This window comes from Geotrypetes seraphini, chromosome 16 (assembly GCF_902459505.1).
Source record: "Geotrypetes seraphini chromosome 16, aGeoSer1.1, whole genome shotgun sequence".
NCBI lineage: Eukaryota > Metazoa > Chordata > Amphibia > Gymnophiona > Dermophiidae > Geotrypetes > Geotrypetes seraphini.
In genome coordinates, this window is record NC_047099.1 from 29265777 (window position 1) to 29284359 (window position 18583).

Here is an 18583-nt window from a genome sequence, read left to right on the forward strand (position 1 = left end):
ACTCATTTAGAGCACTGGTCTTTGTCCTGGGGCCGCCGTGTGAGCGTACTGTTGGGCAGGATGGACCACTGGTCTGACCCAGCAGCGGCAATTCTTATGTTCTTATTTAAACCTACTCTCTGCTTTCTCTTTCAACCAGTTCTTTATCCATAATAGGAAAACAAGCATCAGGTTGACCCTTGATCCCACAGAAAATGCGAGTCCAGCAAAAACAAAAAAACTCTGTGATGGTGATATTCAGGATGCAGACTTTATTAAGAAATATACAAATTCATAATCCACATAAAATATATCTAGGACCCAAACCATTGGGGACTTGAATCCAACATGGTCCGTGTTTCGACAATACTGTCTTCCTCAGGGGATCCTTAAAAGTCCTGATATAAAAACACGTGGATTAAAAACTGAAAACAATACTGAGTCGTAACTCTGCGTGAGTGAGGATTACTCTTATCCTGTCAGGTAATCACATATCAGACTTCACTCTTAAAAATTACGTTCTGCTGGTAACGGTGATTTGGCGATACCATCTAGAAAGGAGTTGCAGTTACAAACCATGAGGGCTGCGACATTTTCATGTTCGTGCCCAGTAAAGTGGAATAAACTCCCGGGTTGCATATATCAGCAAGGGAATCTCACTTCATTTAAACCAGTGGTTCCCAAACCTGTCCTGGGGGACCCCCAGCCAGTCAGGTTTTCAAGATATCCCTAATGAATATGCATGAGAGAGATTTGCATAAATGTCACTTCCATTATATGCAAATCTCTCTCATGCATATTCATTAGGGAGAGAGATTTGCATACCTGTCACTTCCATTATATGCAAATCTCTCTCATGCATATTCATTAGGGATATCTTGAAAACCTGACTGGCTGGGGGTCCCCCAGGACAGGTTTGGGAACCACTGATTTAAACGTTTGTTGAAACATCATCTGTTTTGTCAGATGAAATATGGGTGCTAAGAGAGAAGGCCACAAACAAACCCGAATATGCCAAATATAATAATAAATGCTACAAAACGACTATTTGATTAATTATTCTTTTTGTGGATCTTGATATATATATTTTTGTGATTTTTTTTTTTTTTTTTTAAATTTTTGATTAGTTTTTCACTTGCGGAGAGGTTTTTGATTCGTCATCCTTTCCCCCTTCAATACTGATCTGTTTCACTGGCCGCTATTATGCATTTTGCACAGGACTAGATGATGTACGGGGCAGGACTTATTTGGGTTATTAACCTGGTGCTGGTCACCTATGAGCTTCCTGCCAGGGCAAAAAAACTTTTATGTATTTATTTATTTATTCAACTTTTTTGGCCAATACTAATTTGTCCTTTCATTAAATATTTAATCATTATTTTTTTGATTCAGTGCTTGGTTGGTTTTGTAAGGGGATTTGGTGCTAAGAGAGAAGACATTGTAGTATTACAACTTGAATGTATAAATGATACAAAGAGACAGGAGTGGCATCTGGGCAAGTATTGTATGTGAGGGTGGGGTGGATTGTTTTTTATGTTTATTTTATGTAGGACAAGACAGTTAAGGCAAGTTTGTGCTTACATGTACATGTTTTATAATGTGTGTGTTGTGTTTTTTTTTTGTTGTTTTTTTTACTATGTATGCATTTTTGGAACCTGTTTTGTATAAAGCAGGATATAAATAAAAAACATAAACCATTTTTATTTAGCTTTCTGTATGTTGCATGAAATGGAGGCTCGACGACTAAATCTCCAATCTACTACTTATGACCCCAGACCACAAAACATTCAGAAAAGAAGTAAAGACGCTGCTTTTCAAGAAATTCCTGCAAACGACTTAATACACTAGCTCCTTCCCACTTCTCAATATCACTTCCCAATACCTTCGCGACTCCCAAAGCAACCTCATCTACTCTCTTTCTCCTCTAGAAATTACCAGATATCTTCGTCTTGTGATACGTTTTTTGTAATTCTTTTGTAATCCGCCTTGAACCGTAAGGCAACAGCGGAATAGAAATCTCTAATGTAATGTAATTATAGCATATTCTCCCGTATCCAAGGATGGAGAAGCCTTATCTTTTGTTTCTGCTGTGTTTTGTTTTGAAAGGATGAAGAGGAAGAAATTAAACAGGAGATTAACATGCTCAAGAAGTACTCACATCATAGAAACATCGCCACCTACTATGGAGCATTCATCAAGAAGAGCCTACCAGGCAACGATGACCAGCTCTGGGTGAGTGACATTGCCTTCAGGGGGCAACCATCTCTCCACAATAGAACAGGTGCCGCACAGCCAGCAGCAATGCAAGTTTAATCTATGTGTATACATGTACGTTCACTTCATGAACTATAAGACCAAGGGAATAAAGGTTATGTCTCTTGCTCCTTTGTTTACATCTTTACTACTATTTGGAACGAACTACCAGTTGAGATTAGATTAGAAAATATCTGAAGACTTTTTTTTCTTTTTCAAAAAACTGTTACATAAGTAATTCTATCTGAAGAAACTATTACAACCTCTTATTGTGTATACCGAGTCGAGCCTCTGTTGTCTGGAGGATGATCCGGTATATAAACCGAAAGACTGGATTGGAGTAAACGGAGAAATCCTTAGGGGGAAGCTGTGTTACGTAGAAAAGGGCAGCAGATAAAAACTAAACTAAGTCTTGGACTTATATGCTGAGTCATCCCTAAGAAACGAGGCTCGACTCAGTTAACAGTAGTTGTAGTTAATAGAGAGAATTGACCTCATGGAAACTTATCTGCTAGAAAATGCTGAAACAGAGTAGTTTTCAGGATTTTTTGAAAAACTTGAAGGGATAGACAGGATCTTATTTGAGAAGGGAGGTTGTTCCAAATTGCTTTTAGTAAATAGGCGAAGGAATGAATAATTTTGCTGCTAGATCTGTCACCTTTTACAGTGGGAAAAGAAAGTTTAAATACATGGACAGTTCTGCAACTTGACGATCTCGAAGAATTTAAAATTAGAGGGACCAACGAATCAAAGATACCATGTAAGATTTTTAAAACTATGCAGGCACATTTAAACTGAACTCTCAATCGAAAAGGAAGCTATGTAAACTCCTTAACAGAGGTGACACATGGTCATACTTTTGTTTTACCAAAGATCAGTCTTGCAGCGGTATTTTGAATTAACTGGAGTCTTTTTTTTTTAAATTTCCTTTGCTCAAACCCACATAAATGAAGTTACAATAGTCCAGTTGTGCCAATATGGCTTATCCATTTTGTCAGTTCATACTTCTGCCATCCCTTCCTTTTCCTTAAAGATCTTCTTACTTGTCCCATGCTTTATTCATTTCAGATATAAGCTGTCTTTACCACCTCTAACAGAAAGCCAATATACTTATCCACCATCCCTTCTATAAAGAAGTATTTCCTTAGATTACTTCTGAATCTTTCCCTTTTCACCTTTGTCTTATGTCCCCTCATTCCAGAGCTTCCTTTCAGTTGGAAGAGACTTGTCACCTGTGCATATATGCCATGGAGATTGTTAAATGTCTTTATCATATCTACCCTTCCTACCTTTCTTCCAAAGCATATTGAGATCTTTGTCTGTCCCCTTATACTTTATAACAACTCAATAACTCCCAACTATAGTACACTGATATTTCAAAAGACACAAAAATATTGATGCTCTAGGGCAGGGGTGTCAAAGTCCCTCCTCGAGGGCCACAATCCAGTCAGGTCTTCAGGATTTCCCCAATGAATATGCATGAGATCTATTAGCATGCACTGCTTTCATTGTATGCTAATAGATCTCATGTATATTCATAGGGGAAATCCTGAAGACCCAACTGGATTGCAGCCCTAGAGCAGGGGTAGGCAATTCCAGTCCTTGAGAGCTTGAGCCAGGTCAGGTTTTCAGGATATCCACAATGGATTGGCATGCACTGTCTCCTTGAGATGCAAATCTATCTCATGCGTATTTATTGTGGATATCCTGAAAACCTGATCTGGCTCCGGCTCTTGAGGACCGGAATTGCCTACCCCTGACCTAGAGCATCAATATTTTTGTGCCCTTATACTTTATGACAAAGACTACTGATCATTTTAGTAACCATCCTCTTACTGATTAATCTTTATTTCTTTTAAGGTGTTGTCTCTAGAATTGTACACAGTACAGTGGTCCCTTGGATTACGAGTATAATCCGTTCCAGTAGCATGCTCGTAATCCAAAACGCTCGTTTATCAAAGCAAAGTTCCCCATAGAAAATAGTGGCAACACGGACGATTCGTTCCAGAACCCGGGGTCTGTACCTATCGGGTGCTGAAGCGCCGTCTCCTCTGTCCGTCATCCGAAGAAGAACCCCACAGTGCCGCATCGGGTGGGATTCATCTAATGTCCGCCAGCCGCCGGAGAACCCCGCAGTGCTGCTTCAGAGGGATGCCTCCTCCATCCGCCGGCCAGCCCTCCATGTCGGATGCCCCCCTCATGCTGGAGAGCCCCCACCCGAGCCCACGCAGCCGAGCGCCGCCCCACCCGCACATGACACGCACAACGCTGATGATTGACATTGTGCGCATCACACACAACGTGCAGGCGGGACGGCACTCGGCCGCGCAGGCCCAGACAGAGGCCCTCCAACCTGCGGAAGGCACCCGACGTGGAAGGCTGGCCGGAAGACGGAGGAGGAATCCCCGAAGCGGCGCTTCCTGGGCTGTAAGTGCTCGTTTATCGCGCAGTGCTTGGTTTGCGAGTCAAAAGTTTGTTGAGTGTTTGCTCGTCTTGCAAAACACTCGCAAACCGAGGTTCCACTGTACTTTAAATGAGGTCTTGCAAAAGACTTATACAAAGGCATTATCACCGTTTTCCTGTTGGCTAATCATCTCTCTGTGCCCCAAAATATCCTTCTGGTTTTTTGCTATTGGTTTTTCCACCTGCTTGGCCTGTTTGGCTTTTGCTATTGGTTTTCCACCTGTTAAGTTTGTCAGATATGATCATCTTCAAGATTTGCTTTTATTTCATGCACAGAAATATATATATATATTTTAATTTATAATTTTTATTCGTTTTTACAACTTACATGAAGTGTATCAAGAAATAACATTTGAATTGAAAAATATCACTTGATTTGCTATTAATATCATCTGAAATTCATGAAATTTAACCTCCCTTCCCATCTCTATACCATCAAAAATATTCATTTATTATATTATACAATACAATATATATTTTAGTAAAATATCAAAAAACCATCCCATCCTCTCATTTCAATTATCTTATTAAGGGAAAATGTGTACTATTCATTACCAAAGTTTGTTAATGGTCCCCAAACCTCTCGAAATTTACCAAGATAACCTCTCTGTGTGGCTAATGTTCTTTCCATTTTATATAGATGACATACAGAACTCCACCAAAAACTGTAATTTAATCTGCTGTGATTTTTCCAATTGAATATAATCTGTTAAATGGCAACTCCAGTCATAATAAGTAAAAGCTTATTGTTTTTTGAAGAAATCTGACTTTTCGCTCTCATTGACATGCCAAATAAAATAGTATCATATGTCAGGGCCACCGGATTTTCTAACAACCTATTTATTTGGCCCCATATCGATTTCCAAAACGTCAATATAAATGGACAATAGAATAAAAGATGATCTAAAGTCCCAGCCTCAAGATGACAGTGCCAACATCTATTCGACTTAAAGCTATCTAATTTTTGTAAACGAACAGAGGTCCAAAAAGCTCTATGTAACAACAAAAAACCAAGTTTGTCTCATAAATACAGACACTGTACATCTCATCCTCCAAGACCAAATTCGTGACCATTGAGACACAGTAATTTGATGCTTGATCTCAATGCTCCAAATGTCCCGAAGACCAGTTTTTGGTTTTTTTATTCATAAATCCAGATATTAATTTATACCACTGTGTGGCCTGGTGCCCCAGGAAGTCCACCTGAAAGCATAAGAATTCCAAGTTAAATTGATTAGTGAAATTTTTCATTCAGGGAACCCCGCCTGAATGGCCTGCTTCAGTTGCAACCATCTAAAACTTTGTGATTTACTAAGACCAAATTTATGTTGCAATTGTGAAAACTCAAGCAGCTTACCATTAGATAAAACATCATCTAATATAAGTATACCTGCCATCATCCAGATGATCTTAAAACCGCCAATTTGAATCTTGGAGTTTAGCCAAATAGTTTGATTTGTTGATTTATGTATTGGAATAGGTGTTGGATTATTTACATATATATATATATGTAAATTTTTTTGTATACCGCCATACCCCGAAGAATTCTAGGCGGTTCACATTAGTTAGACAGAGATTACAAGTGGTTACATATCAAATTGATCATAGAGTTGCAAACAGCAAGGAGAGAGTAGGGAATATAAGGAATATATAGGAATATATATATATATATATTCTACTCCATTGGGTTTTTGCAGACCAAATGCAAGATGCTGCTTGTTTTTTAGCTTTAAATCTTGGCAACTAAATTCCAGGCCATTCTTCAAGCTTTCGTAGAAATGTCCTTATGTTACCTCACAATCAGAGGTGTCGACCCTATTGCAGATTTTATTATCTGTAAAGATGTGAACTTTTACCAGACAGCTTTTCTGCAATATTGCTCATTAAAAAAAAAAGTTAAAAAATTAGCCAAAACCAATTTCTGTAGAGCACACTATTTCTCGATACTTACCATTGGGGGAAATGCTAGTCAGCCTACTCACAGAGGCATTACATTTTTTGCTACATTTTATGAACTCTATATATATTTTCACTTTTGAGGCTGTTTAAGCACCTTTTTGAGACACATTTTGTTAGGTGATGGTTCAAAGGAATAATGTGTAATATATTCTTTACACATTGAAATTTCAAACACTGAGGAGGAGTGAAATGATGTGAACTGGTGGTGACAGTCGGATTTGTCATTCTTAAAGTGCCAGGATGGCACTAGTAGTCACTGATACCTCTCCTCACTATAAAAATATTTTTAGGTTTCCAGGTTTTTGTATACTGTTTTTACATGTTTCCCCTGAACTACCACCTATTATTATAAGTGGGAGTCGGGTTTTTGGATTCATATTTTTGTTCCTCATTCCTAGTTTTTTGTAAGGATTACCCTTTAAGTCCTGCAATTATATCACTTTTATATTATTTTTAATATATAATGTCATTCTCTCTCCTACCCTGTCCTTTTTGAATAGATTAGAGTCTATTTTAACTGTAGCTCAGGAATGGTTCTCTGTGAGCTGTGTTTCTGTGACCACCAATCGGCATCTTCCATCGCAGCTCTAGGTCCATACTAAGAGCTTTAGTATACATAGCTTTCAAGAAGATGCTCTTAGTCCCATTTCTGTAGAGATATTTAATATTTGTAGTTTAAAGTCCTCTTCAATAGGTTAGTTAGTTAGTGTGCTGTGGAAGGCACAACTAAGAATGAAAGAAAGCAGCGGCTAGATTGATAACGGGAACGTTGAAATTTGTTCACCTTACCTTCAATAATTACACTGACCGCCTGTTGCATTCAGAGTCCAGTACAAAGCAGTGATGAATAGTCATCCATTCCTGTACAGTACGATCCCTGAACTCTTCAAAAGTAAGATGGCTAATTACCAACCGAAAAGGTCATTGCATTCTGAAAATTCAGCACTGTTAAAGGCGGATGTCTACCCAAAACATGTAGAAACCAGCGCAATGACCTTTTGTTGTGCAGGGGTAAAATTGTGGAACTCGCTAGTAGGGCAGATACAGAAATGTGGTAATAGAGTTGCATTTAGGAAACTACTCAAAACACAATTGTTTGTAAAAGCCTCTTTTTAGGCATTGATTTTTCCTGATTGCTGATTTTCTGAGGTTCTGATTGTTTTCATTTAGTTTTTTAAATCTTTTTATTGAAATTTTAACATAAGAAAGAAAAAAGATTACATAAGGAAATCATGCGAGAGAAATGATAAATACATTATCATAGATGCAATAATGGAACAATAAGCATCTATGTATATTAAATATAACCTAACAGTTATATGAAGCCATAAAACGAGAAATGAACAATAAGCTCCTATGGAGACCCAGTGAGTTGAACATAGCATATTCATCTAAACTAATAAAAGAAGAAAAATTAAGAATGAATATTGTTCAAACCAGTTGAAATGTACCTAGAGTTTAGGGATGAGAAGATATATTTGTTAAAGGAGACATATTTTGTTAGTTTTGAATCCATGTTTATTTGTTTTTATATTGTCTTAAAACTTATGTATGTAAGATATTGTTTAGGCTATAGACGGTATAGAAATTTTTAAAATAAATAAATAAAGGAGCGAGGCCATGCTGGTAAATAAATCCTCCTTTTTATTTGTTGCAGTTGGTGATGGAGTTCTGTGGGGCAGGTTCTGTAACGGATCTTGTGAAGAATACCAAAGGAAATGCACTGAAAGAAGACTGTATTGCCTATATCTGCAGAGAAATACTTCGGGTAAGAGACTTCAGCGCCAATTTCTTTAGAGGAATACTGAGGGCTAGAAGCTGTATCTCACCAAAGGAGATCTAAGTGATTGAAAAAACAAGCTGCGAGTGGTATAATAAATTGTTAATGAAGATAAACAGGAGACAATCTACAGTATATGAACAAAAGTAAGAAATAGACGGTCATGAATCAGATAGGAGAGTAAAACAGCCATATGGGCAATCGATCATCAGAAGGCCAAATGCCATCTTAAAATATGTCGATACTGGCCAGACTTTACAGTAGATATCCTGCAAACAACGGGATGGTTGGATAGGCTGGAACTTAGACAGCAACTTCAACTTAGATGGCAACTTAGAGCTTAGACAGCAACTTCAGCAGTCGGAACCTAGGATAATACCTGGTGGACTTCAGTCTATGGTCCAGAAATAACAAAGAAGAAACAAGTTAATTTAATCATGTATTTTTTTTTTTTTTAATTCTTTATTCATTTTTTTTATGTTACAACAAGTGTAGCAATTAAACTCGTATGAACTTAAAGATACACACTTGATTAACTCTCATATAAGCATAAAGTTTAACATTTCATTACAAATTAATATTCTATAATATTTTAAATATTATGTAAGAAATCTAAAATTTATATCATTCTAATTGAATATAATAATCCCCCGTCCCTCCCTCCCTATTCAATAATACATAAAATCATCCTTACTGTGAAAACTATTCAAATACTCATGTATTATATAATAACAACAAGTAAAACCCATCCCTTTTCCCCCTAATCAAATATCTAATCATGGGAAAAGTTAATCATTCATTACAAAAATCTGTTAATGGTCCCCAGACTTTCTGAAATTTACTAATATAACCTTTTTGCGTTGCTATTGTGAGTTCCATTTTGTATATATGACATACAGAATTCCACCAGAAATTTTAATTTAACCTGTCATACTTTTTCCAGTTGTATGTTATTTGTTGTATTGCTACTCCAGTTAAAATAAATAAAAGTTTGTTGTTATTTGACGAGATTTGACTCCTTGCTCTCATAGTTGTTCCAAATAAAATAGTATCATATGTCAAGGCTACCGGATTTTCTAACATCCTATTAATTTGAGGCCAAATTGATTTCCAGAATGATAAAATAAATGGACAATAGAATATAAGATGATCTAATGTCCCAGCTTCAAGATGACAATGCCAACATCTATTAGACTTAGAGCATCATGTATTTTTTCTAATGAGAATAATTAATGGGCAGACTGGATGCCGTCATTTACTATGTTAGTAGAATCTTAAGTTTTTCCAAGAAGCTTTACTGCAATTCTCAACTGGTAATTTATTCGATAAGGCTGGAACCTGCCATAAAAATGCATAGCCTTGTAGAAGACTCAATACATTTGCCCTAACCTCCACTTAGATATAGCTTTGATTTCATACTTTAGTTTGTTTAAAAAGAACTTAATTCAGTAATCCCACAAAGTACTTCTGGAACCGTGGTTGTCAACTCAGTTCTCAGCACAGATCCTGCAAATTGGATTGTGAGGATATACAAAATGAATAAAAGGAAGGAAGAAGAAGCATATCAGATGGAAAAGTCATTTCAAAAAGTATTTATTAATAAACTACGCTTAAAATAAGACAATGGCCTCACGTGGCCATGTTTTGCCCCAATCAGGAGCTGCATAGGGATCTATAAGAACTGTTAACGTGAAAACCATGTTAGTATAAAATCATGAAAACTTAAAACATGCAAAACTAAAACAATTAGATGCATAAATAAATAGGTAATGCCACAGACCAAACATATAAAGTTAAAAACATCAAACATCAAATATAAAATATAGGGATAACCATATAACTACATAAAAATAGTTCTAGTGCAATAAGTGTGTCATTCTGGATGGACGGGTAATATCCCCATGCTTGTGAGCTGTGCAAAAAGAATCCTCTCCAGCTTTTGAATCCCTCCTCCTTCACCAGATGGCTCTAGCCCCCTTTAGTTTTTCCTTCGGCACATGAGCCAGAAGGAGTCTTTCTGATCTGCTCTGTATATTTCTTTTTAGTCTTTTTGTGTTTTTTTCATGCGTTTGTTTGTTTGATTTTTTTAATTGTTTTCAGTGCTCATAGCTCCCCTCATCGAGGGTTCAGCTCTGCCTGCATGGAGAAGAAGCAGACTGAGGTCTGCAATTGGCAGGTCAATCCCTCTGGTACCTGTTGGCCAGCCTGCAGAAACTTTTTTGGAAGCTCGGAATCCATTCCTCTTGTAGCAGTGATCACCTACTGTGTCGCAGGGGCTTGAGTGCAGGCTGTCAGGCATCCATAGGGGGCTCAGCGGGGTTCTACAGGGTGCTGACTGCATTTTGCCTCCCCCCCTTTCGTGTCCGCAGGGGTTTGAGGCTCAGTCAGACACTGGTCCTACTGGCAACACGAAGATTCAGCATTGGAGGGTGGTCTGTTTAAGGCAGTGATTTCTTTTCCAAGATCCAGCTACCTTTGTAGCTGAGGCAGGCAGCAGCCACTTTCCAGTACAGGTCATAGTGAGTAAAACTGTTAAAGCCTATGAGGAAATTTTTTTTTTTTTTGGGGGGGGGGGGGGGGGAGGTCGTTAAAATATATTTTTTTAGGCTTCTGCCCCTTCCCTTAGATTTACCTATCTCCAAAGTCCTAAAAATGCTGGATTTTATTTTAGTTAAAGTATTTTGGAGCCATTTTTTGGCATCAAAACGCTACCATAGTGGCCATCTTGGATGCTCCAACTTTTTATTTTTATTTTTATTTTTTTTTTTAGAGTCCTCCAGAACCTTCAGATCACTTTGTTTTGCCTCAAAACTGGCTGTGATGGAGTCCTCTAGCTCCTTTACCTTCAATTCATGCCAGGCTTGTGCTGGATGCCACAAGCACATGAAGGGGGGCAGTAGCAGTCAGCTTAGCCTCCCCTTTGTGCTCTAGGGCTGAAGAACAGTCGATGGAGTCTGTCATTTGAGAGTAAATCTCTTCCAGAGTCCCGGAACAGTGGTCATTCTAAGCACAGGTCCGTGGAGGCTGCGAAGCCCAAGAGACACCAGCTGGACTAAAGGAGACTCCGTGCTGCCTAATACAGCATTTTCTCCCGACTTTGTCAATCTGATGTGGAGAGCTTATCTGGATGGACGAAATCCCCAGAGGAAGTCTGGCAGCGCACCAGGAAGCATACAAGGAGGCTTGGGCTCTCGGCATATCTACCTCAGTGATGGAGCCTGGTCAGATGACGTGGGCTTTTCCGAGTGAGATTCAGAAGCTGAGGAGTATATTTACTGTCACAGAATGAGCTCTCCCTGTTGGGAGATGCAGGTTCACAAGCCGGTGCGAGTGCATAAGATACAGTGGTGGCTCTTGGTAAAGGGGATGACCCCATGGTCCGCCGGCTGTTAATACCCTTAGCTATGGTTGAGATTATTGCAGACTCTTTGCAGGAGTTAAACTTGGACTCCAGCAGGTTCTGCTCCCTGCTCTATAATCAGTGAAGTGAGAGCCCAGTCTTCTTCATTTCCCTGGCATCCTGGCATCAATGTCACGGAACATGTAGTCAAGACAATAGCTCGGCTGTATCCAATGGCACAGAAGTGTCAGCAGCTGTTCGTTCAGCTTGATAGCGCATGTAACCAAATGCACATTCCTACCAAGTGAAGAGGCATGGTATTAAAGGATATGCAGAATCGCAGCGTGGATGTGATTCTTAAAAGACAATTTGAAGCGCTTGCCTTGGGAATCAAGGCTGCTGCTGCAGCTCCCATTGTGATACATCTGTCATACCAGGTTGTGAGGACTCATGCTGGCCAACGGTGAGCTTTTGCCCCAGCTCCTATTAGCAGGAGTGGACTACTTAGCCGAAGCTCTTTACAGCATCATGAGTCATGAACAAAATTTCGGCATAGTCAATCTCAACCCACAGAATGCTTTGGATCAGGCATTGGGCTAGAGATTCCTCCTCCAAGGCTACGCTCAGCAGACTTCCTTTAAAGGGACAAATGTTCAGAAAGGGGCTGGACGATCTCATGACCAGCATGGCAAATTGTTGGCAGAAATCTCTGACAGCAGACCGTGAGCCTCTAGAAGACCTGGGTGGTCTAATTTTTGTGGCTGCAGGCATTTTTGACAGTACTCCTAAGGTGTGGCCTCCTCTCAAAGATCCTTCCAGGAAGCCTGACAAAGATTTTCAGGTCTCAGGCAGAGCCAAGTCTCCAGTTCTCATTCTGCTCCAACTTCCATGAAAGTACAATGACACCAGGCCCCAAACAGTTCCCCTGAAGATAGGGGGATAGCCCTAGGAGTATTTGGAGACCTGGGTGCAGATCTTGTCAGAACATTGGGTACTGGAGAAAATTCAGAGCGGATACAAACTCGAATTCGCCCAGCCCCTAATGGGCAGGTTTGTGGACTCCCCGGCAGGGCAAACAGAGAAAACAAGCAAGGTTGCAGCTACAGTTCGGAGGCTGTTAGCTATTCAGGCCATAGAATTTGTACCGCCTGAAGATTCGGGCTCGGGCAGATATGCCTTAGACTTTGTCGTACCCAAGAAAGGTTCAGATGATTAGAGACCCTTTCTGGATCTTACATACGTCAGTGTGGCATTGGAAGTGTCACACTTTTGCATGGAAACTGTTTGTTCAGTCATTGTGGTGGAAGCACAAGGGGAATTTTTGGCCTCGCTAGATTGGACGGAGGCCTACCTGCACATTCCCATTTTTCTGGAGCACAGAAAGTTCCTGAGATTTCATGTCCTGGAAAACCATTACCAGTTATCGGCTCTTCCCTTTGGGCTGGCAACAGCTCCTCGCAACTTTATACCAAGGTGATGATGGTGGTCGCTGCCCATCTACCCAAGTCGGGCTTGCAGGTTCACCCATACCTGGACAACTGGCTGATCAGAGCTCTATCGTTCCTTTGAGGAGAACAAACAAACAGTAGCCTGCGTGGTTCAGGTTCTGCAGATCCTGGGCTGGATAGTGAATTTCCAAAAGAGCCAACTGGTTCCGTCCCAATTCCTAAAATACCTGGGAGTCTTCAACATAGCAGAAAGTCATGTCTACCTTCCGGAGGCGCACAGACAGAAGCTTTGCATCCAGATAACGATCTTGTTGGCCAAACCTTATCTGTCCGCGTGTCATTACCTCTAAGTGCTAGGCTCCATGGCAGCCACTCTCCAGAGCACATTGCTGTCGAGGTGGTCTCCTTAATCGGGCTCCCTGGGCCAAAGAAACCCGGGCCAATATGAGCTGGCTCATCCTTATCTAGTCGACTGGCTCATGAGAGCCCCCTCTCAAAAAGAGAGAGAAAGGACAGTGGCGGCAGTTGTGTAAACTTTGCAGAGTCTGGACTGGATTGTAAACTTTTGAATGAACCAGTTAGATCCCACTCAAGAACATAAGAATTGCTATACTGAGACAGACCAAAGGTCCATCAAGTCCAGTATCCTGTTTCCAGTGGCTCTGTCCACAGGTGTTATCAAGGGACATGCCCCTCTGAATAGCTTCATGGGTAATTTCGACAACAGATGCCAGCCTGTTTGGCTGGGAGGGGGGGGGGTCACTGCACCAGACGCCCAATCCAGGGGCATTGATCAGCCTCCCAAAAGTAGTCGATCAACAGATTTGAAACTTCATGCTATTCCCTTGATGTTGCAGAGGCTGAAGAAGAGTCTGGAGGGGCTTGCGGTCCAAGTCTTTTCAGACAATGCTACTATGGCAGTGTATGTCAATCACCAGGGAGGTACCAAGAGTGCGCAGCTGTGTCTGGAGGCTCGCTTACTATTCAGGTATATGAAGTTTCATCTTCGGGTGCTTTCAGCAACAAATGTAGTGGGAGTGGACATTGTCCAGGCTGATTTTCTCAACAGACAAGACACTGTCTGCAGCAGCCTTCCAATCCACTGTTCGACATTGGGGTCGCCCAACATTAAATCTAATGGCAGCAGCAAGAAATAAGAAAGCGGACTGATTTTTCAAAAAGATCCGAGCCTGGAAGCTCAAGTCTGGCAGCTGTGATCCAGCCGTGGCCTAAGAGCAAACTCTTGTACATGTTTTCTCTGGCCCATGATAGGCTAGTTATTCCACAGAATTACAAGCCATAAGGGAACAGTCATTCTCTTGGCCCCGCAGACCTAGTGCATCCTCAGAAGGGTGCAAGTCTCAGACTGCGAGTACAGCTGGACCTTCTTTCTCAGAGACCAGTGGTTATAGAATATCCAGATTGCTTTGCTCTTCCAGCATGGCTCTTGAGTGTGTGGCATTAGCACACAAGGGATACTCAGAAGTGGTCATTTGCTACTCTGCTCAGAGCCAAAAAGCCTACGACAGTCTCTGCTTATATTAAGGCATGAGAAACTTTCCAGCACTGGTGAATTAAAGAGAAGACAGAGCTTTGCTCTGCTCCAATCTTCGTAGTATTAGCCTTCCTCTAGGTTGGCCTTGACAAGTAGCTTACAGTGACGTCACTCAAAGTTCAAGTGGCAGGACTCTTTTGTTTCAGGTCTCGAGAGCGTAAAGCTTCATTGGTGTCTCATCCAGACATAACCAGATTACTAAAGGGAGTGCAGCGGATCAGGCCCCTGGTAAAATGCCCATTTCTTTCATGGAAACTTAATGTGCTTTTGCAAGGCCTCAGTCAGGCTCCATACGAGCCACTGAAAGAAGTGTTCTTGAAGGATCTGAGGGGTTTTTTTGTGACTATTGCCTCAGCAAGAAGAGTCTCGGAGCTTTAGGCTCTTTCATACAGAGAACCTTTCCTTAAGTTCACAGAGCCAGAGTTTCTTTGCGTACCCTTCCATCCTTTTTGCCAAAGTTTGTTTTGGCTTTCCATGCCAATCAAGAAGTCAGATTGCCAGCGTTCTAGTCCACAGGTTCTAAGAAGAAGGACCGGATTCTGAAAAAGTTGGAATTTCCTACTTGATTAACAAAACCAAGCTATCTTTTAAACTCTTTTTATTTGAAGAGGTTCTCCTGTTTGGTTCTTAAGGGGGTTTCAGGAGGGCCCTCACATGAATCTTGTTCCTGGCATCCAGCAAGATGGAACATTTTGGTTCTACCAAAACATTTTTATGTTCTTATGCCTCCCTGGGCTTTCTTTACTAAGTCGTCTCTGTAGGGAGATACTGAGGGTAAGAGACTGCAGCATATGTATTTCTACAGAGGTCAGAGAACATCCCTTCCATTGGTAAATACTTTTCTCCCTCTTTCTCTGGGATAGTCAGAGTTTTTCCTTGTAATAACAGCTCCTTATTGCTCTTCTGACTCTGCATCATCTCCTTGTGTCATTCACTTTCCTTTCTTTCAGGGTTTGGCACATCTTCACTCACACAAAGTGATCCACAGAGACATTAAGGGGCAGAATGTGCTACTGACCGAGAATGCTGAAGTGAAACTAGGTAAGCATTTAATTCTTTGTGGCACATCCTTGACTCTTTTTGAAAGCAAATATAACAATAATCTCTTTCCAAATGATCATTAATGTAATCCGCTATAATAAAACCCTTAGCGCACATGTGCACTTGAAACTCCTTGCGTCTGTGCCTCTGCATGCGCAGTAGCCTGCACGGAGTTTCAAGTGCGCATGCGCGCTAAGGGTTTTATTATCCCCATCGCAAGAAGAAGCCTGCGACGGTTTCCACATCGCCCTCGCTCTGCGACGCTGCGAGCCCGGAGCCAGTGTAGATGGCTGAAGCCTGGCTGGAGGAGGATGAGGAGGAGCTACGAGAGCTCTGCAGAGGCAGGAGGTGCTGTATTCGGGGGAGAGAGTGGGAGAAGGGAGAGATGTTGGACTCAAGTGAGGAAAGGAGAGAGAGAGAGAGAGACAGATGGATGAGAAGGACAGAGGGGCTACAAGGGGGACAGGGAGAGATGGTAGGGGAGATAGACTTCAGGGAGGATGGAGGGGGCAGGAGAGAGAGAGATGGCCTTGGGGGATGGACAGGAAAGGGAAAGATGGCAAAAGGGGTGCAACAGGGTCAGAGAGGGATGGTAGAGGGTATGAAAGATGGAAATGGTAAGACCGCTGCTGCTTTGGGGTACAGAGGGAGGAGGGGTTGGTACGTCAGGACCGCTGCTGCCACCTCAGGTAAGTAATGGGGGTCCAGGAGGCCAGACCCACACAGAGCGAAAGGCCCTATCAGGTGATAAATGCAGTGGAGGATCTATGAGGGCCAAAAGGGTACAGAGGACTAAGGAAATGGTGAAAGGTGAGGTGGTGGGAGGCAGTGTCCGGGCATGGTAGAAGCGGAACATAGGTGGGGTCAGGGTATAGTTGGGGCTATTCTAACAACCGTTACTGTAACGAATGTAACGGGCTAAAACATTAGGACTAAATAAAGTACCAATAGAAAGATTGCTACTGCTCTTCTACCACAGTGTTTCTTAATAGACCTGACATAAATTTGCACAAATTGTCTCTAGATCTTGCATATAAATCTCATGAATTTTCATTGTGGATATCCTGAGAGTTAGATTGGCTGGGTGGTCTTCCATGATAGCTTGAGAAACACAGTTGTTGGTGTTTTGTTTTGGTTTTTTTTTTTTACCAAATTCAGATCTCTCTTGAGCACATTACACTTCTTCACTTGTAGCATATTTATTAAAGGATCTGTTTCTGAAGTTGTATAATAGATGCTGACAAGGAGCACCTAACTGGGCCTCCGCGTGTGCGGATCGCCGGACAAGATGGACCTAGGTCTGATCTGGTGAAGGCGTTTCTTATGTTCTTATGACATCATTCCAGTCTGCCCTCTCGCCAGCCAAACAAGAATACTGCATCCATTTAACCACTTCTTGTAGCTCCAATCCTCGTTGTCTCTTTACCACTCCCTACTCAAAGCACCCTTGCTACCTATCCCCCTTTTAATTTCTCCCCAGTGGCGGAGTTCTACAACAAGATTCATCTTGAGCTCTCTACTAGGCTGCTTCCCCTTCCCTCCCTCCATCTGCCCCTTCTCCTAACCTCCCCTCGACACCTGCCACCTTCTTTCTCTGAGATCACTGAGGAGAAAATCACACATCTTCTCTCATCCTCCAAACCCACTGCCTGCTCCTCTGATCCAATTCCCACTCACCTACTCGATGCTATCTCGCCCTCTGTCATCCCTCCTATCTGTCACATCCTCAACTATTGCTCTTCACTGTAACTGTCCCTGATGCCTTCAAACATGCTGTTGTCACACCTCTTAAGAAACCCTCACTGGACCCCTACGTGTCCCTCCAACTATCGCCCTATCTCTCTCCTCCCCTTCTTATCCAAATTACTTGTTGCCAGGATTTCCTCTCTTCCCATGCTATTCTGGATCTGCTTAAGAACATAAGAATAGCCTGTTCTCACAGTGGTCAATCCAGGTCCCTAGTACCTGGACAAAACCAAAGGAGTAACAATATTCCCCGTTACTGATCCAGGGTAAGCAGTGACTTCCCTATGTTTTTCTCAATAACAAGACTATAGACTTTTCCTTTAGGAAATTGTCCAAACCTTTCTTAAAACCAGCTACGCTATCCGCTCTTGCCACAACCTCTGGCAATGTGTTCCAGAGCTTAAGTCAGGCTTTCGCCTCTGCATTCCATGGAAACTGCCCTTACTAAAGTTCCCAATGACCTGTTCTTGGCCAGATCCAAAGGCCTCTACTCATTCTCATCTTTCTCGATCTGTCTTCCGCCATAAATACCGTTGATCATCCCCTACTCATTGATACGCTCTCCTGGTTTACTTCCTATCTCTCCCATTGTACTTTCAGTGTATGCAATGGTGTTTCCTCCTCCACAGTCTTCCCACTATCAATTGGTGTCCTGCGACCACTCCTTTTCTCAATCTACACTTGCTCACTTGGAACGCTGATCTCCTCCCATGGCTTCCAGTATCACCTCTATGCTGATGACTCCCAGATCTACCTCTCTATGCCAAATAGCTCTACTGAAACCCAGACCAGACTCTCAGCCTGCCTGTCCAACATTGCCACAAGGATGTCTCATCGCCATCTAAAATTGAATATGACTAAAACAGAGCTGCTCATCTTCCCACCTAAACCCACCTCTCCACTTCCTTCATTTTCCATCTCTGTGGACAACACTCTCATCCTTCCTGTTTTGTCTGCTCGTAATCTTAGGGTTATCTTTGACTCCTCTCTCTCCTTCACCGCCCAGATACAACATATCG

General features: G+C 41.6%; 1 protein-coding gene across 6 annotated transcripts in view; it reads left to right on the top strand.

The window, feature by feature from the left end:
* The window catches only part of MINK1 (misshapen like kinase 1), a 213781-nt gene that overhangs the window by 46834 nt on the left and 148364 nt on the right, over positions 1–18583 (top strand). For all 6 annotated transcript variants that reach the window (XM_033923495.1, XM_033923498.1, XM_033923497.1 and 3 more), the window contains exons 4-6: positions 2086–2211; positions 8312–8422; positions 15728–15818. In XM_033923495.1, coding sequence (XP_033779386.1) covers positions 2086–2211; positions 8312–8422; positions 15728–15818 — 328 coding nt within the window. The remainder of the gene's footprint in view (positions 1–2085; positions 2212–8311; positions 8423–15727; positions 15819–18583) is intronic.